This window comes from Heptranchias perlo, chromosome 37 (genome assembly GCF_035084215.1).
Source record: "Heptranchias perlo isolate sHepPer1 chromosome 37, sHepPer1.hap1, whole genome shotgun sequence".
NCBI classification, from domain to species: domain Eukaryota; kingdom Metazoa; phylum Chordata; class Chondrichthyes; order Hexanchiformes; family Hexanchidae; genus Heptranchias; species Heptranchias perlo.
Window position 1 is genome coordinate 11,298,451 of NC_090361.1, and position 25,130 is coordinate 11,323,580.

A 25,130-nucleotide genomic window follows, 5' to 3' on the forward strand; every position below is an offset into this window, starting at 1 on the left:
TCAGGACCCCCACCCACAGAACCTTTAACCTGTTCAGGACCCCCACCCACAGAACCTTTAACCTGTTCAGGACCCCCACCCACAGAACCTTTAACCTGTTCAGGACCCCCGCCCACAGAACCTTTAACCTGTTCAGGACCCCCGCCCACAGAACCTTTAACCTGTTCAGGACCCCCGCCCACAGAACCTTTAACCTGTTCAGGACCCCCGCCCACAGAACCTTTAACCAGTTCAGGACCCCCACCCACAGAACCTTTAACCTGTTCAGGACCCCCACCCCCAGAACCTTTAACCTGTTCAGGACCCCCACCCCCAGAACCTTTAACCTGTTCAGGACCCCCACCCACAGAACCTTTAACCTGTTCAGGACCCCCGCCCACAGAACCTTTAACCTGTTCAGGACCCCCACCCCCAGAACCTTTAACCTGTTCAGGACCCCCACCCCCAGAACCTTTAACCTGTTCAGGACCCCCGCCCACAGAACCTTTAACCTGTTCAGGACCCCCACCCACAGAACCTTTAACCTGTTCAGGACCCCCGCCCACAGAACCTTTAACCTGTTCAGGACCCCCGCCCACAGAACCTTCACCTGTTCAGGACCCCCCGGGGCCCTTTTCCGGCTCTCTGTCTGCCTCAGCCCCCCCCCCCCATCCATCACCTGGCCAAGTTCACCTGCCCACCTAACGGTGATTGACAGCTGTACCAACCAATCCGAGTGCGAGCTCGATCAGCGTTGGGCCGGGGGGGCGGGACCTGGTTCGGCCGCCGTCGAATTCGAAGCCGAAAGATGGCGAAGCTGTCGTCCCGACTGCTGGTGCTGCCGAGCCGAATGGCGCTGGCCGCGGGCAGTGTCTGTTACTGGCTGCTCGTCTACACCTTGACGGCCCTCGCCAGCAGCTTGGTCCTGCTGCGCATCGCCTGGGTCGTCGTCAGGAAGCGGGGCCGAGCCTTCGAGTGGAGGCCCCGGGAGACCCCGCCCGCCTGCCTCAGTGACCCGTCCCTGGGGACGCACTGCTATGTCCGGATAAAGGTACCGCCATCCGGCCCGCCGGCGCCGTTAATCTTTCCGTTAATCCGACCCCTGTTTTTAAAAAAAAAAAATTTCTTCAGTTGCCTCGGAATTCTGCGCATGCCCGTCACGCGCACTGCCCTCTGGGAGTTGTAGTCCGCCTCTGCCCGTGACGCATGCGCACTGGCGGCTGCTGATTTGTGCCATTTTAATAGGAATGGTGATCATTCAGATTTCACTTTTCTGCTAATTTTTAAAAATATAATTCTCTGGGACGTGGGCGCGGCATTCATTGCCCATCGCTAGTTGCCCCTTGAGAAGGTGTGCGGTGAGCCGCCTTCTTGAACCGCTGCAGTCCGTGTGGTGAAGGTTCTCCCGCAGCGCTGTTAGGCAGGGAGTTCCAGGATTTTGACCCAGCGACGATGAAGGAACGGCCGATGTATTTCCAAGTCAGGACGGTGCGTGTGGCTCGGAGGGGAACTTGGAGGTGATGGTGTTCCCATTCACCTGTTGCCCTTGCCCTTTCCAACAACGTTCACCTGAGGAAGGAGGAAGCCTCCGAAAGCTTGTGAATTTAAAATAAAATTGCTGGACTATAACTTGGTGTTGTAAAATTGTTTACAATTGTCAACCCACAGTACAGCACCGGCATCTCCACTTCAAGGATGGTGTAGTGGTTATGTTATTGAACCAGTAATCCTGAGATGAGTTTGAGAATTTGAATTCTGTTTTAAAAATTTGGAAATGAAATGCTGGTATCATTAAAAGAATCTGTCAGATGGTCATGATGCACTTTAAAATGTCCTTTAGGGAAGGAGACCAGTAACTCTAGTCCCACACCAACATTGTTGACTTAACTCCTAGCGTGCCTCTCAGTTGTATCAGTTTGCCTGGTCTGTGGTTGCTTCCCCCCAACACTTATGATACTGAGCCACGCAGGTAGATGGGACCCATACTTGATCCTAGTGGGTGCTGAATTAATTGATCTTTCTTAGAGTCTTTGTACCTGGTTACTTTCTAGGGAGTCCTGCTGCAAAATGTAGGTGTTTGGACATTGAGTGAGGAAAATAATATTTTTGAATATAGTAAATGAGTGAATTGAGACACAGTGTATAGTAAGTGTAGCATACTTGGGAGGAAAAGGTGACTTTGGACCAGGGTGGCAGAAGCAAACTAGATGGACCGTGGTCTTTTTTTGTCTATGATGTGGAGATGCCGGTGATGGACTGGGGTTGACAATTGTAAACAATTTTACAACACCAAGTTATAGTCCAACAATTTTATTTTAAAATCCACAAGCTTTCGGAGGCTTCCTCCTTCCTCAGGTGAATGTGGAAATGAAATCCTCAAACCTATCGCATTTATAAATCACAGAACAATGCCTGGTGATTACAGATAGTCTTTTCAACTGCCCGTTGCCAAGGCAACCAAAGTGTTCAGACAGATAGGTGTTACCTACAAGGCCACCGAATATACAAATGGCCAGAACAGATGTGGTGGAGATGTGGTAAGAGGAAAGAGTCAAACTGGACTCCTCCGGAGGGTCACTGCCCTCAGCTTGACATGTATGCTCAAGCTGTCAGGAAATGCGTCTATGCCAGATTCATCAGCCGCACTCAGAAGACAGTCCAGAATGTCACCCGAACACAACGCAACACCATCAACGCTCTCAAGACCAACCGCAACATAGTCATCAAACCAGCGGACAAAGGAGGAGCCATAGTCGTACAGAACAGAACGGACTATTGCAAAGAAGCATACCGACAACTGGACAACCAGGAACACTACAGACGGTTACCCGCAGATCCGACCAAAGAACATACCCACCAGCTCAACAAACTGATCAAGACCTTCGATCCAGACCTTCAAAGCATCCTACGCGCTCTCATCCCACGTTCTCCCCGCGTGGGAGACTTCTACTGCCTCCCAAAGATACACAAAGCCAACACACCCGGACGTCCTATCGTATCAGGCAACGGAACCCTGTGTGAGAACCTCTCTGGATACATCGAGGGCATCCTGAAACCCATCGTACAGGGAACCCCCAGCTTCTGTCGCGACACTACAGACTTCCTACAAAAACTCAGTACCCACGGACCAGTTGAACCAGGAACACTTCTCACCACGATGGACGTCTCGGCACTCTACACCAGTATCCCCCACGATGACGGCATCGCTGCGACAGCATCAATACTCAACACCAACAACAGCCATTCTCCAGACGCCATCCTACAACTCATCCGCTTCATCCTGGATCACAATGTCTTCACCTTCGATAACCAGTTCTTTACCCAAACACACGGAACAGCCATGGGGACCAAATTCACACCCCAATACGCCAACATTTTCATGCACAAGTTCGAGCAGGACTTCTTCACTGCACAGGACCTCCAACCAACGCTATACACCAGATACATCGACGACATTTTCTTTCTATGGACCCACGGCAAAGAATCACTGAAGAGACTACACGATAACATTAACAAGTTCCATCCCACCATCAAGCTCACCATGGACTACTCCTCAGAATCAGTTTCTTTCTTGGACACACGAATCTCCATCAAAGACGGGCACCTCAGCACCTCACTCTACCGAAAGCCCACGGACAACCTCACGATGCTCCACTTTTCCAGCTTCCACCCCAACCACGTCAAAGAGGCCATCCCCTATGGACAGGCCCTGTGAATACACAGGGTCTGCTCAGACGAGGAGGAACGCGATGGACACCTACAGACGCTGAAAGACGCCCTAGTAAGAACGGGATATGACGCTCGACTCATCGATCGACAGTTCCGATGGGCCACAGCGAAAAATCGCATAGAGCTCCTCAGAAGACTAATACGGGACGCAACCAACAGAGTACCCTTCGTCGTCCAGTACTTCCCCGGAGCGGAGAAACTACGCCATGTTCTCCGCAGCCTTCAACATGTCATCAATGACGACAAGCACCTCGCTATGGCCATCTCCACACCTCCACTACTCGCCTGTAAACAGCCACCCAACCTCAAACAGACCATCATTCGCAGCAAATTACCCAGCTTTCAGGAGAACAGCGTCCACGACACCACACAACCCTGCCACGGTAACCTCTGCAAGACATGCCAGATCATCGACACAGATACCACCATCACATGAGAGGACACCACCCACCAGGTGCATGGTTCATACTCCTGTGACTCGGCCAACATTGTCTACCTCATACGTTGCAGGAAAGGATGCCCCAGAGCATGGTACATTGGCGAGACCATGCAGACACTGCGACAACGGATGAACGGACACCGCGCAACAATCGCCAGACAGGAGGGTTCCCTCCCAGTCGGGGAAAACTTCAGCAGTCAAGGACATTCAGCCACCGATCTTCAGGTAAGCGTACTCCAAGGCGGCCTTCGAGACACTCGACAACGCAAAATCGTCGAGCAGAAATTGATAGCCAAGTTCCGCACCCATGAGGACGGCCTCAACCGGGATCTTGGGTTCATGTCACGCTACACGTAACCCCACCAGCGAACAAATGTTATCTGTTTTTAATATAACGGGTCAATTGCTGTCTTTTCCTTCCTGATGTTTCTATGTTTCTGCCTCTCTCGCTCTTTTTTTAATTGGCATCTCCACCACATCTGTTCTGGCCATTTGTATATTCGGTGGCCTTGTAGGTAACATCTATCTGTCTGAACACTTTGGTTGCCTTGGCAACGGGCAGTTGAAAAGACTATCTGTAATCACCAGGCATTGTTCTGTGATTTATAAATGCGATAGGTTTGAGGATTTCATTTCCACATTCACCTGAGGAAGGAGGAAGCCTCCGAAAGCTTGTGGATTTTAAAATAAAATTGTTGGACTATAACTTGGTGTTGTAAAATTGTTTACAATTCCTAAAGTCAAGCTTGGCTGTGAAAGCCTCATGATCCAATAGCCTGCAGATACTTGCTGACACTCAACTAGTAATCCACTGGGAAAAGTACTGGGGGCTGCTAATACTAGTGTCCTCAGCAGAGGAAGTTTCTCCTTTAGGTTTACAAATGTGATCTAAGTTTTGTCACCCTTTTAAAATATGGAATGACTGTTGATTCCTCAGCTGTCATGCATCAGTGACGGCATCGCAACGGCTATTGGCCCCAGAGCCGCCCGACATCGTGTTAGGGTTTGGGGTTGGCGTTAGGGGTTCAGGTTAGGGTTCCAGAGATACGGGGAGTGTTAGCGCTGTGCATTGTGCGAGATCTGAGCTGACACCTGCTCAGTTGCCTCCCGTTGTCACTAACTGCGTTCTTTTAAAAAAAATAAGCATGCCTGTTGTATGAATTGCAAGCTGTGTTGCTCATGCTAGTCATTAATGATACTGATATTGATAGCATTGCTTTCACTCTTTGCCGCTGGTATCTTTGGGCATAATGTAACATTACAGGGTGTTGAAGTGTGCTGGAGCAACCTTGTGCTGGGTGGAATGAGGACCCTCCTCATAGTGAATGAATGACCACTGCTGCGTTGGGTGGAGCCCAAGTGTTTCCTTGCAGGGATGGAAAGTCAGAAGGGCTGTCAGCAGAATTCTCCTCGGCCTTTGTAGCAGCTGTTTGTAGATTGCAGGAGGCCTGGGAAAAGATTTCCGCCCCTTTGTAAATAATGCATGGTGAGAGATGACCCATTTTTAAAAAAAAGAAAGCGGAGAGAATATAAAATGAGTCAAAGGGGAGTCTAAATCAAGGATCACACATGAAGTCTGGCCTTCGGGAAGGAAGAAAATGCCAGGGAAGATCAAATGTTATCTGTATTTAAAGAGTTAGTGCCCCTTTCACACACTGGGTCTTGCTTCCCCCTTCTATTTGTATCCAGGATAGTGAGCTTTTTTTCTGCTACTGTGTGCTGCTCTGCCTAGAAAATGAAGTTGGTGAAAACATACTTCTGCAGTTCCGTCAGCTTGTCCATGTTGCAAACAGCAGCTTTGGAGGTGAAAATGGGTGCCTTGTGTTAGATGGGAGCTGTTCCAAGTGAAATTCGACCATTTGTGTGCTATTAAAATTAATAGCTTCTTCCCTGCCATTTTCGTCCCTCCTCTGTGTTCTCTCTTGCTGGGGTACAATGCCAAAGGCGTGTCTGCCCTTAGTTCCTTGTTCAAGTGTGAGCCTTGATGATTGTCAGGCAGCATTCCAGGCGAGCGAGCCTGGGCTTGTCCTCGCCTGATCACATGCATTATTCTAGTTCCTGTCACTGAATAGTGATCCAAAGTACAATTCTCTTCTGTGTCCAAAGGTGCTCAGGCCAATTGGAGCATGCTTACTATTGCTCTAATTCAGCAAGCCTAGGGAATGGCCCTTCCTGATCTGTGTGACTGAGTATTGTACTGGGTCATGAATTTACCCACTTAGGCCACCAAGGAACTTTCAGTACATAGAAATACCAAAGTTACAACACGGAAACAAGCCATTCGGCCCAACTAGTCCATGTTGGCATTTATCTTTCATGCGAGAAAATAGTTCTAATCACATTTACCCATCCCGTTCCCATATCCCTTCAACCACTTTTTCTTTGTCCACTTATCCAACCTGATACTGAATGCTGCTGTAGTTTCTGCCACAGCCTCACAACTCTCTGTGTGAAGAAGATTCTCCTGCCCTCTGTTCTAAATCTCTTACATTTAATCTTGTATCTGTGGCCCCTTGTTCTTGACTCCTCAACTGCTGGAAACAGTTTGCTTCTATCTATCCTGTGCCATTCTTTCATCATTTTAAACACTTCTATTACTTTGCCCCGTAATCTGCGCTGTTCGAATGAAAAAAGATCCAGGTTTTTAAGTCATTCTTTGTATTTCCTCATACCAGGCAGCATCCTAGTGTACCCTCTGTAAAGCCTCAATATCCTTCCTATAGTGTGGAGCCCAATTCTGTACACAGTCCTCTAACTGAGAACTTATTAAGGTTTAATTTAGACTCATCATTGCTTTTATGTTCTATAGCTCTTGAGATAAAACCTAGAAGCCTATTAGCTTTTTGTACACCCTTATCAACCTGAGGTGCTGCCTTTAATGTCCTGTGAACCTGTAGTTCGAAGTTCCTTTGCTCTTCCACTGCACCGAGCCCACTTCCATTCAGAGTATAAATACTGCAGTTATTTATTTTATTAAAATGTATCGCCTCACACTTACTGACATTGAATTCCATCAGCCCACGCCCCCATCTTACCAATATCCCTTTGCAGTTTTCTTTGGTCTTGTAAAGAATTAATTGGACATCCTATTTTGGTATCATCTGCAAATTTTGACACCGCTACCCTCTAGGCCCATATCAATATCATTGACGTACGCGGTGAACAGGAGTGGCCCCAGGACTGAACCTTGAGGGACATTACCCACTGACGAATTGTAATTTTAAAAAAATAATTGAATAATCCTCAAAGAAAGAAAGACTAGCATTTATATTACGCCTTTCATGACCTCAGAATGTCCTAAAGAGCTTTACAGCCAATGAAGTAATTTTGAAGTGTAATCACTCTTGTAATGTGGGAAACCACATACGCACAGCAAGATCCCACAAACAGCAATGTGATAATGACCAGATCATCTGTTTTAGTGATGTTAGTTGAGGGATAAATATTGGCTGGTACACCGGGTAGAACTTTCCTGCTCTTCATGGAAATAGAGCCATGGGATCTTTTACATCTGAGAGGGTTTAATGTCTTTACAGATTGTACATGATAAAATTGCAATTTCTTGCTACCAATAGTTTTGGGGATTATCTCAATCTAAATTGTCAAAGATGGAAGGGTACTCTGATGGAGACCCGTGGCACTGATACCGTAAGTACAAGTTGTTTGTGCAAGAGTCACTGACCTGCTCTCTCTCTCTCTCTCTTTTTCTAGGATTCAGGGCTACGGTTTCACTATGTGGCAGCTGGGGAGAGGAACAAGCAGCTGATGTTACTACTCCATGGCTTTCCTGAGTTTTGGTAAATACTGTCCCCCCTGCTTTTTATTTAACAATTTTTCCTGTCAGCGGAGAGCTATTTTACGGTTTAGACCGAAGCTAAGTGCTAATCTGGGCTCTCTCTAGTGCGTACTTTTTATACGTACTTTTCTTTCTTTTGTTTCCCCCTACTCTATGTGTACACCTTTTGAGTTTGTTATTGGTATTTCATTACTGAAAGGAATGAACTTGCATTTATATAGCACCTTTCACAGAGAGGGGGGCGGTGTGATATGTGCCTTTCTCAACTATATTTATGGCTTGTTTTAATTTTTTCTCTCTCTCCAATTCGCCCCCCGCTCCTTCCTTTCCTGAAGGCAATGATCATTGCACTATTCTGTGAGATCCCACTGTTACTGAACTCAAGTGGCTAATTTTAATGTGTGCGTCTTGATCAGAGAGTGATGTTAGGCAGGCTATTTGCCCCTGGAGGGCGTCACAAGAGCCCAATCACATTTTCATCTGTCACGCACCCACTTTCCTACAGGGGGTCCTTGGTAAGCAATTGGGACCAGCAACCCTGGCTGATTTCCACTTTTTCCTCCTCCTCACCAGTCCAGGGCACTGGGCCCAATTGTAGAGCCTCAGTTGCTGCCCTGGCTGAGAACAGATAACACAACACAGACTAGGGATCATATCAGGGATCTTCTGGTCTGTATTGTTTATTGCTACATTGGATATAGAACACCCGGCGAGGATTCTTCTTGATTCTACAGCGGATCTGAGGCTGAGCAAACCCTGCTTCTTAAAAGTATAGTGGGATCCGTGAGGTACACAGCTTATTCAAACACTAACATGTAATGACATGGCACTAATGGGACATAGAGGGTGTTGTTTTATCTCTGCCCATTCCTGCTCCCTTTCTCCTCCAAGGTGCCAGCCTTAGCTCAGTGGTAGCACTCTCACCTTTGAGTCAGAAGGTTCAGGTCCCACTCCAGAGACTTGAACACAAAATCTAGCTTGACGCTCCCAGTGCGGTATTGAGGGAGTGCAGCACTGTTGGAGGTGCCGTCTTTCGGATGAGATGTTAAACTGAGGCCATGTCTGGCCTCTCAGGTGGATGTAAATGGCTCTATTTTGCAGAAGAGCAGGGGAGTTCTCCCCAGTGCCCTGGCCAATATTTATCCTTCAACCAACATCAAAAAACAGATTACTTGGTCATTATTATGTTGCTGTTTGCTGTGTCCAAATTGGCTGCGGCATTTCCTACATTACAACAGTGACTACTCTTCCAATGGTAGTCATGATGTGGAGATGCCGGTGATGGACTGGGGTTGACAATTGTCAACAATTTTACAACACCAAGTTATAGTCCAGCAATTTTATTTTAAATTCACAAGCTTTCGGAGACTTCCTCCTTCCTCAGGTAAATGTTCAGGAGCTCCTCGAAGCCTACGCATTTATACATATAGAACAATACATGGTGTTTACAGAATGCCCCTGCAACTGCCCGTTGCCAAGGCAATCACCGTGTTCAGACAGAGAGGTGTCACCTGCAGAACCCCCGACTCATCGCTCGACTCATCGATCGACAGTTCCGACGGGCCACAGCAAAAAATCGCATAGACCTCCTCAGAAGACTAACACGGGACGCAACCAACAGAGTACCCTTTGTCGTCCAGTACTTCCCCGGAGCGGAGAAACTACGCCATGTTCTCCGCAGCCTTCAACATGTCATCAATGAGGACAAACACCTCGCTATGGCCATCCCCACACCTCCACTACTCGCCTTTAAACAGCCACCCAACCTCAAACAGACCATCGTTCGCAGCAAATTACCTAGCTTTCAAGAGAACAGCGTCCACGACACCACACAACCCTGCCACGGTAACCTCTGCAAGACATGCCAGATCATCGACACAGATACCACCATCACACGAGAGGACACCACCCACCAGGTGCATGGTTCATACTCCTGTGACTCGGCCAACATTGTCTACCTCATACGTTGCAGGAAAGGATGCCCAGAGCATGGTACATTGGCGAGACCATGCAGACGCTGCGACAACGGATGAACGGACACCGCGCAACAATCGCCAAACAGGAGGGTTCCCTCCCAGTCGGGGAACACTTCAGCAGTCATGGACATTCATCCACCGACCTTCGGGTAAGCGTACTCCAAGGCGGCCTTCGAGACACACGACAACGCAAAATCGTCGAGCAGAAATTGATAGCCAAGTTCCGCACCCATGAGGACGGCCTCAACCGGGATCTTGGGTTCATGTCACGCTACACGTTACCCCACCAGCGAACAAATGTTATCTGTTTTTAATATAATGGGTCATTTGCTGGCTTTCTCTGCCTTCCGGATGTTTCTGCCTCTCTGTTTTTTTTCCTGTTTGTTTTTTTGTTGAATGTGTATTCGGGGGTTCTGCAGGTGACACCTCTCTGTCTGAACACGGTGATTGCCTTGGCAACGGGCAGTTGCAGGGGCATTCTGTAAACACCATGTATTGTTCTATATGTATAAATGCGTAGGCTTCGAGGAGCTCCTGAACATTTACCTGAGGAAGGAGGAAGTCTCCGAAAGCTTGTGAATTTAAAATAAAATTGCTGGACTATAACTTGGTGTTGTAAAATTGTTTACTCTTCCAAAGTACTTGTTTGTAAAGCACTTTGGGACGTCCTGAGGTCGTGTGTTTGTGTCACATTCAGTGATGACTCCAGGGTGAAATATGACACAAACCCCGATGAATGCAGATTCTTAGCTGCAGGACCAGATACACTATCTGTCAGTATATTGGAAACTTGTGCACAGAGGGAGGGTTGGATTTAACTTATATGAAGCTGTGTGTGGCAGCGAGGTGTTTGAATACGTTCATGGGGCCCCACCAGAATTCTGCTATTCCATTCAGTTTAGAGCACTAGTGTTTGCTTTCACCACTGTTGCTAATGCAGCAAACTTCAGCCCCAGTTCAATAAGAGAGACTGTGTATCAGTGTGAAATTTCCACCCTCCCCATATACTGAACAAAGCAGAAACCAAAATTACTGGCGTTGCACAGCAAAAGTGTCAGCATCTGAAATACAATAGAGCTTGAGAAAAGTACTCTTAGCTCTCCTGTAACAGCATTTCCATTGGAGATGATCATCCAGAGAGATGCACGAGGGGCTGATCCGATATCTCCCGTTTTGCGCTATCGCCCAAGGTCAAAATGACCCCTGTAGGGTTTCTGTTTGCCTGATGCACACTCTCACCCAGTAGGATCACACCCCAGTTGCCTAGATCCAGAGAACAGAGGACGAAAGAGCTACGGCTTGGGCGAGTATGCACTGGAGTTTAACCAGGCAGCTGATCAGCCCAGAGCGTTGGTAAACCTCCAGCACCCTATCTGTTGGGGCAGTGGGTTGCACGGTTATTTGAAGTCAAGTGAGAAGAATCCCTGCCCTGGTGTCAGGTCTGCTCCTCCAGGTATCGTTAGTGGACCAGGCTGGCTGGTCAAATCATCAGCAATGCCCTGGAATACTGTGGACCCGACTGACTCAGCTGTAGATTGCCAAGTCTGCCCTGGCGGTATAAAAAATGGGAGTAACCCGAAAAAATGAATTTTTATTTAAAATACTTTTTGTGCCTCGTTTGCATTTTGGAATCCTCCTTACTGCCTGGCCCAGAACTGAATGGGTGACAACGTTAGTTGGATTGTTTAAAGACTAAATCTGGGCAAAAGAAAAAGCCTGATTGGCAAAAGAACCAAAGGTGACATGAGGAAAAACTTTTTTACACAGCGAGTGGTTAGGATCTGGAATGCACTGCCCAAGGGGGTGGTGGAGGCAGATTCAATCATGGCCTTCAAAGGGGAAGTGGATAAGTACTTGAAAGGAAAAAATTTGCAGGGCTGCGGGGATAGGGCAGGGGAATGACACTAGCTGGATTGCTCTCGCATAGAGCCGGCACGGACTCGATGGGCCAAATGGCCTCCTTCTGTGCTGTAACCTTTCTATGATTCTAAGTTACTGCCTGTTCTGGTCTTTTCTCCTGTTATAAAATATAACGCTTCTCCAAAAGGTACTGGTGACGTTGAAAGTTAATGTAAACCTTAGGTACATCGTACATTGTAAAGTTGAGAAATCAACACTTGGACTTCTCGTCTGTCTCTGAGTTTAACCAGAGAGCAGCTGAGCCATATGGACAATGTAAGTCCGGGGTCTGATTTCCAGTCAGTGCTGATTACCTGACCTTGGCCCAAGTGGATGTACTGTCGCTACAGTTGACCTTTGGGCTCGGGAGGGGGCTCGCCTCCTGATTGCTGTCTAATGACCATCACTGGACGTCTCTGTGTTTGAATGTTGGGTGAGGATAGAATCAGAATTGGTTCTGATTTCAATTCCCCCCCCTGCCCCCTCCACTCTGTCAAATAGTTTGACCACAGTTCCTGTCATGAATAACAGCCACTTATCTAACAGCAAGGAGTCGAAACCTTCAGGATAAGGGTACCAGAGGAATTAAAATCTCTGCTGGAAAAAATTGGCCCATTTGCCGGGGTGGGGAAGCCTCGATTAATTCTTTAATGTATCTTTATTTATGACCACATTGAAGCTGAACAGGTACGTTGTCACAGAGTGCGATCCGCGCTCTCTGCTGGTCTGAAATATGTAGCATGACCACTTGTTACAGCTGCTGTGTCAGCAGTGGGCTACTGTCTCATCGAATGCTGTCTTGTGCCACAGGTACTCGTGGCGCTACCAGCTGCGGGAGTTCAAAAGTGAGTACCGAGTGGTGGCAGTGGACTTGCGCGGTTATGGGGAGTCTGATGCACCCCCTGGTCGAGGCGACTACAAGATGGAATGTTTGCTGACTGATGTGAAGGACATTATCGAAGCTCTAGGTATGCTGACTCGTGAGGGGAGCGGGCAGTGGTTTGACTTGCCAAAGCTTAGGGCATTTGCACTTTCATCAGGGTTGAAGTTTCGACTGAACACATCCATCATCACAACATTCCTCAGTTTTATATTGGACTGCTAATAAGCGTTTGTAGCGGACTTGTCTCTTGCAAAGTGGGGGGGGGCATAGGTACAGGAGGAGGCTATTCAGCCCCTCGAGCCTGTTCCACAGTTCAATCACATAATGGCTTATCTGTATCTTAACATCATTTACCCGCCTTATTTCCGTAACCCTTAATACCCTTACCTAACAAAAGCCTATCAATCTCAGTTTTGAAATTTTCAATTGACCCCCCAGCATGAACAGCTTTTTGGGGGAGAGAGTTCCAGATTTCCATTCCTCTTTGTGTGAAGAAATGCTTCCTGACATCACCCCTGAACAGCCTAGCTCTAATTTTAAGGTTATGCCCCCTTGTTCTGGACTTTCCCAGCAGAGGAAATAGTTTCTCTCTATCTACCCAATCAAATCCTTTAATCATCTTAAACATCTCGATTAGATCACCCCTTAATCTTCTATATTCAAGGGAATACAAGCCTAGTCTGTGCAACCTGTCCTCATAACTCATCGCTTTTAGACCTGGTACTGTTCTGGTGAATCTGCACTGCACCCCCCTCCAATGCCTGAGGCTGGAAAATACCGTCATGGCTGTGGGGTCCTGCACCAAGGGCAATTCTAGTCTGCCGCACGTGAAATAGCATTGGTGTGGGGTCATGGAGAAGCTTTTGGCACTTCAGTGATCCCTTTACCTCGCAGTAAAAGAGCTTGACGTTGGGAAATAATAACATTTGGAGGCTGTGTTTTTTTTTTAAACTAGTGGGTCTCCCTTGCGTTTCCCGCGGAAAGTCCCAGCGAATTTCCCTCTGTGCCCTTACTGAGGCTGCAGGTATAGGTATGGGGATCTGCAGCCCTCTGGGGCTGATGGAGCTCTATCTAGTGGTAGAATTGTGTAGCTGCAGGCGTGATTGTTTGTCACAGAATGGTGAAGCCCAAGTAAGGAGTGTGTGACATGCATAGCAGACTTAATCTAATATAGTTCTGCCCACCAAAATAGTTGCCTTCTATCAGGTCCCACCTCATTTGAAACTGTTTAGCCTGTAGCATTGTAAACAATTTTACAACACCAAGTTATAGTCCAGCAATTTTATTTTAAATTCACAAGCTTTCGGAGGCTTCCTCCTTCCTCAGGTGAACCTGAGGAAGGAGGAAGCCTCCGAAAGCATGTGAATTTAAAATAAAATTGCTGGACTATAACTTGGTGTTGTAAAATTGTTTACAATTGTCAACCCCAGTCCATCACCGGCATCTCCACATCATGTAGCATTGAAAGCAGAGCTACCGAAATGACATTAGTGTAACAAGCTGCCACCACAGCACTCTAGAGCTATTTGAAGACATTTTTTCCATAGTGACCTATTGGGCAAACGTATTACATAGTACGGTACTGAGCTGTGCAGATCAATGAAAGTCTCATGTTTGATCCCCAGTCTGTCTCGAGTTAATGGATCTCAGCCAGGCTGACGAGTGGTGTGCTACAGTTGCACTCTGTGCCCTTGGATAACTGAGGGGAGAGAGGGGGGCAGGGATACTGGATACTGCCTCGGTATCCAGGCTCACACCTGAAGAATGACCACTTAGGTGAGGTTGGAATGGGAAGCCTGTTTTAAACCCCTCCCCCCGCCCCCGAAAATGCTTCAATGAAAAATCTGAACTAACCCGGAGAGGCTGTCTATGCAGGCTGAGTAATGCAGCAAGAAATGCCCAGAGTGCTTAACAAAAACATCGATTTTTTTTTTTAAGCACAGTCCAATTGTACTCCAATGCTTTGCTGGCCGACCTTCCATCTTCCACCTTCCACCCTCCACCCTCCGTAAACTTGAGCTCATCCAAAACTCTGCTGCCCATATCCTTACTCGCACCAAGTCCCGTTCACACATCACTCCTGTGCTCGCTGACCTACATTGACTCCCGTTCCACCAACGCCTTGAATTTAAAATGATCATCCTCGTGTTCAAATCCCACCATGGCCTCGCCCATTCCTATCTCTAACCTCTTCCAGCCCTACAACCCTCCAGGAATTTAGATTCCTGGGACATTGGGACCGGTTCTGGGGAAGGTGGGACCTGTACAAGCGTGACGGGTTACACCCGAGCAGGACCGGGACCAATGTCCTCGCGGGGGTGTTTGCTAGTGCTGTTGGGGAAGGTTTAAACTAGAGTGGCAGGGGGATGGGAACCTGAGCGGGGAGTCAGAAGAGAATAAAGTTGAGAGCAACAAGAGAGGGGAAGACCCAGGGGAAATCTACAATACAAATAGTACAAACAGTTGTTCCAGAACAAGTGAAAGGGAAAAGCGTAGAGCAGCGGAAAGAAAGTGTACTTTAGGCATGACAGATAAAATAAAATCTAGAAGGCGTAAGGCGATTAACCCAGCATCAATGCTGTGGCAGGGGGTTGGGAACCTGAGCAGGGAGACAGAGGAAAGCGTGTCAGGAAGGGACAGAAGGTATGGAGTAAAAGGTAAAGTGCTAAAAAAGGAAAAAGCAGGAACTAAGTGTCACAAAACATATTTGAAAGTTCTTTATCTGAATGCACGTGGCATTCGTAACAAAATGGACGAGTTAACGGCACAAATAACTACGTATGGGTATGATCTTGTGGTCATTACAGAAACATGGCTGCAGGTTGACAATGACTGGGAATTAAATATGCCAGGGTATTTAACAATCAGGAAGGACAGGCAGGAAGGAAGGGGAGGTGGGGTGGCTATGTTAATAAAGGAAGGAATCACTGTAATACAGAGAAATGATATTGGGACAAAGGATCAGGACAATGAAACAGTTTGGGTAGAGATAAGGAATAATAAGGGGAAAAAAACACTAGTGGGCGTAGTATATAGGCCTCCTAATAGTTGCAATTCTGCTGGAAGAAGTATTAATCAGGAAATAGTCGGGGCATGTAATAAGGGAACAGCTATAATTATGGGGGATTTTAACTATCATATTAACTGGATAAATCAAATTGGGCAGGGCAGCCTTGAGGAAGAGTTTATTGAGTGTATTAGGGATGGATTTCTTGAGCAGTATGTAACTGATCCTACAAGGGGGCAGGCAACCTTGGACCTGGTCCTGTGTAATGAGCCAGGATTAATTAATAATGTCCTAGTTAAGGATCCCTTTGGAATGAGTGACCATAACATGGTTACATTCCATATCCAATTAGAGGGTGAGAAGGTTGGTTCTCAAACAAGCGTACTGAGCTTGAATAAAGGAGACTATGATGGTATGAGAGCGGAATTGATTGAAGTGGACTTGGAAAATAGATTAAAGGGTAAGACGGTACAGGAGCAGTGGTGTTCATTTAAGGAGTTATTTTACAACTTTCAAAAAATATATATTCCACTGAGGAAAAAAGGGTGTAAAAGAAATGACAGCCATCCGTAGCTAAGTAAAGAAATTAAGGATAGTATCCAACTAAAAACAAGGACATATAAGGTAGCCAAACTTAGTGGGAGGATAGAAGATTGGGAAGTCTTCAAAAGACAGTAAAAAGTAACTAAAGGATTGATTAAGAAAGGGAAGATAGATTATGAAAATAAATGAGCAAAAAATATAAAAACAGATAGCAAGAGTTTCTATAGTTATATAAAAAGAAAAAGGGTGGCTAAGGCAAACGTAGGTCCCTTAGAGGATGAGACCGGGAAATTAATGGTGGGAAACATGGAGATGGCAAAAATGCTGAACAAATATTTTGTTTCAGTCTTTACGGTAGAGGACACTAAGAATATCCCAACACTGGACAAACAGGGGGCTCTAGGGGGGGAGGAGCTAAATACGATTAAAATCACTAAGGAATTGGTACTCAGTAAATTAATGGGACTCAAGGCGGATAAATCCCCTGGACCTGATGGCTTACTTCCTAGGGTCTTGAGGGAAGTGGCAGTAGGGATTGTGGATGCTTTGATAATTTTCCAAAATTCTCTGGACTCGGCAAAGGTCCCGGCAGATTGGAAAACTGCTAATGTAACGCCCTTATTTAAAAAGGGTAGTAGGCAGAAGGCTGGAAATTATAGACCAGTTAGCCTAACATCTGTGGTGGGTAAAATTTTGGAGTCTATTATTAAGGAGACAGTAGCGGAACATTTGGATAAACATAATTTAATAGGACAAAGTCAGCATGGCTTTATGAAGGGGAAGTCATGTCTGACAAATTTGCTTGAATTCTTTGAGGACATAACGTACAAGGTGGATAAAGGGGAATCGGTGGACGTAGTGTATTTAGACTTCCAGAAGGCATTCGACAAGGTGCCACATAAAAGATTATTGCTCAAGATAAAGAATCACTGGATTGGGGGTAATATTCTGGCATGGGTGGAGGATTGGTTATCTAACAGGAAGCAGAGAGTTGGGATAAATGGTTCATTCTCGGACTGGCAACCAGTAGCCAGTGGTGTTCCGCAGGGGTCGGTGCTGGGTCCCCAACTCTTTACAATCTATATTAACGATTTGGAGGAGGGGACCGAGTGTAACATATCAAAGTTTGCAGATGATACAAAGATGGGAGGGAAAGTAGAGAGTGAGGAGGACATAAAACCTACAAGGGGATATAGACAGGCTGGGTGAGTGGGCGGAGATTTGGCATATGCAATACAATATTGGAAAATGTGAGGTTATGCACTTTGGCAGGAAAAGTCAGGGAGCAAGTTATTATCTTAATGGCGATAAACTGGAAAGTACTGCAGTACAAAGGGATCTGGGGGTCCTAGTGCAAGAAAATCAAAACGTTAGTATGCAGGTGCAGCAGGTGATCAAGAAGGCCAATGGAATGTTGGCTTTTATTGCTAGGGGGATAGAATATAAAAACAGGGAGGTATTGCTGCAGTTATATAAGGTATTGGTGAGACCGCACCTGGAATACTGCATACAGTTTTGTGTCCATACTTAAGAAAAGACATACTTGCTCTCGAGGCAGTACAAAGAAGGTTCACTCGGTTAATCCCGGGGATGAGGGGGTGGACATATGAGGAGAGGTTGAGTAGATTGGGACTCTACTCATTGGAGTTCAGAAGAATGAGAGGCGATCTTATTGAAACATATAAGATTGTGAAGGGGCTTGATCGGGTGGATGCGGTAAGGATGTTCCCAAGGATGGGTGAAACTAAAACTAGGGGGCATAATCTTAGAATAAGGGGCTGCTCTTTCAAAACTGAGATGAGGAGAAACTTCTTCACTCAGAGGGTAGTAGGTCTGTGGAATTTGCTGCCCCAGGAAGTGGTGGAAGCTACATCATTAAATAAATTTAAAACAGAAATAGACAGTTTCCTAGAAGTAAAGGGAATTAGGGGTTACGGGGAGCGGGCAGGAAATTGGACATGAATTTAGATTTGAGGTTAGGATCAGATCAGCCATGATCTTATTGAATGGGGGAGCAGGCTCGAGGGGCCGATTGGCCTACTCCTGCTCCTATTTCTTATGTTCTTATGTTAATTCTGTGCTCCTCCAATTCTGGCCTCTTGCGCATCCCCCTTTTCCTTCGCCCCACCATTGGTGGCCGTGCCTTCAGCTGTCTAGGCCCTAAGCTCTGGAATTCCCTCCCTAAACCTCTCCGCCTCTCTCTCCTCCTTTAATTAGTAGAGGCAGTTGCTAAGTGAGATTTTCTGTTTATTTTAAATATGTTGGTTACTTTTTTGGTTTTACCGACCATCAACAATGGCAGGTAACTCGTGTCAACACCAATGCGCCCACTATAAGTGGTGGGGTCTGTACACTGAATTCATCACCTCAAATTGCTCCCAGGGCTGTTGATAGACCTGTAGCAACCATCACTTCACCCTGTGTTATAGCAGTACATGGAGTCTTCAGTGACTGGCCAGTGCAGTGTTGGGTCCATGCTTTAGCCTTGTTGTAGGATCTACTTGGTGTAAAGCCTCTTCATTCAATGAGCACAATTCTAGTTGGAATGTCATTTTGCTTTATAAATAGCTTAACTTAGTGCTATTGGGTTATGTTTTTAGGGCACCGCAGCTGTATTCTGGTGGGTCATGACTGTGGTGGTATCCTAGCTTGGAAGCTGGCGATTTGCAATCCGGAGATGGTGGAGAGATTGATAATCCTGAATGCGCCACACCCAACTGTGTTCCAAGGTGAGCTGCTACTTTCCAATAATGATGGCGGACGTGACTGGATAGAGCAGAGTGCGGTCTCAAACCAGACCATTAAGGATTGTTTTGGTGTGGGGGAGGAGAGAGAAGAGTCAGTGAGGTACTCTGGGCCGGGGTGTGCTGTTTTCAGTGTGTCTCCATCTGCAGCATAGCATTTTGGAAATTGTAGTCTTTGTCTTTAGATGTTAGCTGATTTTCTATTACGTGATACAAGCTGTCTGTGTTGCCAAAGCATGTAGTCGACTAGGAAATTGCTTTATTATGCTGCATGATATAAATACAGTTCTTTCACTTAACTTAGCGTTGCTAGTGACGATTGGCAGTCCTGACTTTCAAATTGGCTGCGTGTGTTTCCCACGTTACAGCAGTGACTACACTTCAAAAAGCACTTCATTGGCTGTAAGGCGCCTTTGGGACGCCCTGAGATTGTGAAAGGCGCTATATAAATGCAAGTCTTTCTTTCACTTACCTTGCAGTGTTGCCAGTCATATAGTTTAGAGCCACAGTGGATTTGACAGCACTAAGAGCTGGGCTACTTCAGAACAATGTTGGATTCCTGCCTTGTTCTCTCTTGTCTTTCTCCTCCCACCCCGCCTTCCGTTATGCTCAATGGCAGAGAGTCTTTACATAGTGGCTGACATTAGCAAACATTAGAGGAAGGAACGGAACAGGGAGTTCTCCCAGCCTTCTAGAGGAGCCTTTAAACCAAGGCCCCATCTGCCTGCTCAGGTGGACGTTAAGGATCCGAAGTAGATCAGGAAGTTCACAACCTTCATTGATTGGTCATTCATCTCACTGCTGTTTGTGGGATCTTGCTCTGTGCCAAAATAGCTGCCTACATTTCGTACGAACATTTGTGAAGCAGTTTGAGGCATTTCTGAGAGATGTGATAAAGTGCTGTATGAAGGCGAGTCTTTTATACATTTTGTTTTGGTAAACCGATGCAAATACAGTCTCCAATCCAAACTGAAGTTATATGCTACTAAGCTGCTTTATTTAATTAGGTGCAGGACTCCATAGACTAGCGGATATTCTTTGTTTCAGATTACCTGACCCAACACGTATCCCAGCTGCTGAAGTCAAGCTATATATTCTTCTTCCAAGTGCCAAAGCTTCCAGAGTTACTCATGCGTATGGACGATTTCGAGGTAAATAGCTCCCCTCCAGCGCTGTAGACATTGACTACTTGCTGGCTGACAAGTTCCACGGACCCCGGTTGACTTCAGTACCTCACCCAAATGGTTGTTTGTCATGCCTAAGCCACGAGAGCGTGTGGGATGGGCCATTCTAGCATGGAACGGGCACAAGGCCAAGACTTATCCCGTCACCAGTCGGCTTGAAACTGCCTGAAAGGGCGGTGGAGGCAGATTCAATAGTAACTTTCAAGAGGGAATTGGATAAATACTTGAAGGAGAAAGATTTGCGGAGAGCAGGGGAGTGAGACTAATTGGATAGCTCTTTCAAAGAGCCGGCACAGGCACGATGGGCCGAATGGCCGCCTTCCGTCCTGTAAGATTCTATAACTTCTGCATGTACGCATTATCCGGCAGGGGTTGCTGGATACCAATTGGAAGCAAAATCTAATTGCCTTTTTTTGTCCCCCCTCCCCCCAGACCCAGGGCACTGAGTCCAACTGTAGCCCCGGCCGTCCCAGCTGAGCTCGGCTAACTCCGCTCAAGACTGGGAAACGGACCTAGATCCTGCTGGTCTGAACGGCCCAGTTACACATCGGCTTCACCGACTGCACCTCGATTATTTTGTTTAATGTACTTTTTCTTTCCCTGGATTATTTGCTTTTTTAAAATATTGCTTAAAATCCATCGCGCCGTATTCTCTAGGCCCTGAAGAGAACGTACACGAGTCATCGAATGGGAATCCAGAATAAAAGCTGCAGGCTGACCGAGGAAGAGTTAGAGGCCTACGTTTACAGCTTCTCTCGGCCTGGTGCACTGGTGGGCCCCCTCAACTACTACAGGAACGTCTTCGGGTAGGAGATTCACTTGTAACCTTAACCGTTCCATGATTCAACCCCCCGTTTGTGGCATTAAACTAATTTGAGCTGGCTGCTGTGGTTCGTTTTGTTGCAGTTTGGAGATTATTGTGAGCTTTCATTGTCATTGTGTATTCGAGCTGCAGTCAATTTGTGTTCGGTTATTTATTTTCTGCTTCGCCTGCCAATTTTCCCTCTGCTGTAATCATTATCCCTCCCCTCCCTTTTGTCGTCCTTCCGCTTCTTCTCTTCCTCTTCCTTTTCCTCCTCCCCTTCCTCCACCTTCTCCTACTCTTCCTTTTCTTCCTCCACCGCCTCTTCCTCTTCCTCCACCGCCTCTTCCTCTTCCTCCACCGCCTCTTCCTCTTCCTCCACCGCCTCTTCCTCTTCCTCCACCGCCTCTTCCTCTTCCTCCACCGCCTCTTCCTCTTCCTCCACCGCCTCTTCCTCTTCCTCCACCGCCTCTTCCTCTTCCTCCTCCTGCACTGCCTCTTCCTCTTCCTCCTCCTGCACCGCCTCTTCCTCTTCCTCCTCCTCCTCCACCGCCTCTTCCTCTTCCTCCTCCTCCTGCACCGCCTCCTCCTCTTCCTCCTCCTCCTCCTCCTCCTCCAGGGGTATGATTCCACAGGTGCCAGTCACCCTCGAGTATATCGCGGTGGACGCCACAACGCAGCCTAATTGAGATCGCGTCTAATGTCCACACACGGATACTTTCATCCAGGAGTTGCTGGATCACAATCAGGCCGGGAGCCCTGGTTGACTTTTTTCTCCCCTTAGCTCAGGGTTGCTTAAGCCAATTGTGGGATCCCAACTGTCTCCATCACCTGGGCTAACTCGCACGGATACAATCCAGCTGTGGGCCCTTCTGCCCGGTATGATTTAATGCTGCGTTGGGCAATATCTTTACCCACCATGAGAGCAGGTTTTCTGCCTTAAACTACTGAATATAGCACATTTGGAACATGACTTTTAACAATAAATGCATCTGTACATTTTTTTTCTCTCTCCCTTACCCCCACTCTTGTTTCACGCAACTTATTCTCTATCTCTGTCATTGCTGCTCTTGCACAGGCTTTCAAGAGACAAGAAATTGGCAGTTTGACTCTCCCACTGTTTCTGATAACGAGCATTTTTTTTCCCACTCGCATTGCTAGAGTAAACCACAATGTTTTAATTGAGGGGGAGATAGAGAGCAGGGCATAGATCATCTGTTCGTGGGAACTAGGTGCTGCAGTGGGTAAGGCTCCTGGCCCTCCACTGGGACCTGGGCTCAAGCCCAGACTGATGGGATGACAAGTCTTTATCTGTTTGTAGGCTGTAAGTGATCTGAGCTTGGGCAATTTTAACTCTATAGCAGCAAACAGTCACTAATTCAGCATTCATTTGGCATCCCCATTCCTTTGTGAGAAATGGGAAAAAGTAGCACACTGCTGCAGTAGGGAAAGCTCTTTTGAGTTTGAGCGCTGAGACAGGTTGTGTTGCATATGGCTGTGTTGTACTGTACCTGACCTGTCAGTGCTTGATGCTGACCCTGGTGTCTGAAATGGGAAGATTTCCATTTCCCCAGCACAAATATCTCTCCCCTTAATGAGTCAAAAACAAGAATGCTTTGTAGTCTTTCTCTAACTGGTTTTAAAACAAGGGATGTATAAACAGGAGGAGGTCATTCAGCCCCTCGAGCCTGCTCCGCCATTCAATTAAATCATGGCTGATCTGTACCTCAACTCCGTTTACCCGCCTTAGCTGCATATCACTTAGAATCATAGAAAGGTTACAGCACAGAAGGAGGCCATTCGGCCCCTCGACTCCGCGCTGGCTCTATACAAGAGCAATCCAGCTAGTCCCACTCCCCCTCCCTATCCCTGTAGCCCTTCAAATTTTTTCCTTTCAAGTAATTATCCAGTTCCCTTTTGAAGGCCATGATTGAATCTGCCTCCACCACCCCCTCGGGCAGTGCATTCCAGATCCTAACCAGTCGCTGTGTAAAAAAGTTTTTCCTCGTGTCACCTTTGGTTCTTTTGCCAATCACCTTAAATCTATGTCCTCTGGTTCTTGACCCTTCTGCCAATGGGAACATTTTCTCTCTGTCCACTCTGTCTAGACCCTTCATGATTTTGAATACCTCTATCAGATCTCCTCGCAACCGTCTCTGTTCCAAGGAGAACAACCCCAGCTTCTCCAGTCTGTCCACGTAACTAAAGCCCCCATCCCTGGAATCATTCTAGTAAATCTCTTCTGCACCCTCTCTAAGGCCTTCACATCTTTCCTAAAGTGCGGTGCCCAGAACTGGACACAATACTCTAGTTGTGGCCGAATCAGTGTTTTATAAAGGTTCATCATGACTTCCATGCTTTTGTACTCTATGCCTCTATTTATGAAGCCCAGGATCCCGTATGCTTTTTTAACCGCTTTCTCAACCTGCCCTGCCACCTTCAACGATTTGTGCACATATACCCCCAGTACTCTCTGTTCCTGTACCCCTTTTAGAGTTGTGCCCTCTAGTTTATATTGCTTCTCCTCGTTCTTCCTACCGAAATGTATCACTTTGCATTTTTCTGCGTTAAATTTCATCTGCCACGTGTCGTGTCATCTGCAAATTTTGAAATTGTGCCCTGTACAGCTTGATACCCTTACCCAACAAAAAGCTATCGATCTCGGGATGTGAATGCAAGGGCATAAGGGCAGTCAATGAGGATTTAAGACCATTCAAGGGTACCCAGGGATGTGGATTAAAGGAGGGTGAATGGATTTGAGATACAGATCAGCCATGGTCTAATTGAATGAATGGCGGAACAGGCTCGAGGGGCTGAATGGCCGACTCCTGTTGCTGTGTTCCTAACCCACTGATGCTCATTCTTCTCTAACTCTCCCAGCTCAGCATACAGCTGCATTTTGCATGCTCCTAGTGTCTTTGGAATAATCAGCCAGGCAGGAAAGTGGATGAAATTAAAGCAGAAAGTGCTGGGTAACACTCGGGCAGCATCTGTGCGGAGAGAGAGAAACAGAGTTAACGTTTCAGGTCGCTAACCTTTCATCAGAACTGGAAGAAGTTAGAGATTTAACAGTTTATTTGCAAGTGCAGAGCCAGGGAAAAGGGGTGGGAGAGGAGGAAAGAACAAAGGGAAAGGCCTGTGATCATGGATAAAACGTTTATCATCCTTTTGAGTAAAGATGTTCTCCTCAATAACTTTTTTAAATGTACTTCTCAATAATGTAACTCTGCCTTCAGTGCATGTGCCGACCTCTCCGTTTTAGTGTTTAGGATCATGTAGCAATTCAGAGGGGTTGTTTTTTTAAACACCCATTGCCACACACAGACATGAGCCATTAATGACAGTGACTCACGACTTCACAACGGTGCACACTCCCTGGAATCCCCATGGATTGACTCTTATCTACATTCTTGGAATTATTCCCAGATGGGCTCCAGGCACGGAACGTTCTGGAGGTGTGACCTTTCACTGCAGGTCCACGAAGCCTGCAGCACCTGTGCTACCTGCGAGATTAGCAGTGCCTTTGTTGTCATCCTTCAGGGAGAGGTTGCTGCACTCTGCTGGATCTGTCATTTTTTTTTACAAGTAGAGAGGTTAAGTTATTTGGAGACCAGGCTACGAATGCCCTGTGATCATAGAATCATACAGCACAGAAGGAGACCATTCGGCCCATCATGCCTGTGCTGGCTCTTTGAAAGAGCTATCCAATTAGTCCCACTCCCCCATGGCCCTACAAAATTTTCCTGTTCAAGTACGTGTCCAATTCCCTTTTGAAATTTATTATTGAATCTGCTTCCACCACCCTTTCAGGCAGCGCATTCCCGATCGTGACAACTCGCTGCCTTAAAAAAAAATTCTCCTCATCTCCCCTCTGGTTCTTTTGCCAATTACCTTAAATCTGTGTCCTCTGGTTACTGACCCTCCTGCCAGTGGAAACAGTTTCTCCCTATGTACTCTATCAAAACAGATCAGCCATGATCTCATTGAATGGCGGAACAGGCTCGAGGGGCTGAATTGGCCACTCCTGTTTCTGTGTTCCTAAAACCCTTCATAATTTTGAATGACGATCGAAGTCCAACGAGACTCTCAACTTGTACTTGCTGCAGTGCCTGGTTTGTATCAGTAGAGGCTCTCAGTGAGCTTTGGAAA

The 25,130-nt window shown here is 46.8% G+C and overlaps 1 protein-coding gene across 1 annotated transcript in view; it reads left to right on the plus strand.

The window, feature by feature from the left end:
• Window positions 1-737: 737 nt before the first annotated feature.
• Window positions 738-25,130, plus strand: part of LOC137304511 (epoxide hydrolase 4-like) — a 31,203-nt gene continuing 6,810 nt past the window's right edge. The window contains exons 1-6 of the mRNA XM_067973145.1: window positions 738-1,030; window positions 7,859-7,944; window positions 12,629-12,786; window positions 18,852-18,980; window positions 20,043-20,146; window positions 20,837-20,985. Coding sequence (XP_067829246.1) covers window positions 788-1,030; window positions 7,859-7,944; window positions 12,629-12,786; window positions 18,852-18,980; window positions 20,043-20,146; window positions 20,837-20,985 — 869 coding nt within the window. The 5' untranslated portion in view covers window positions 738-787. The remainder of the gene's footprint in view (window positions 1,031-7,858; window positions 7,945-12,628; window positions 12,787-18,851; window positions 18,981-20,042; window positions 20,147-20,836; window positions 20,986-25,130) is intronic.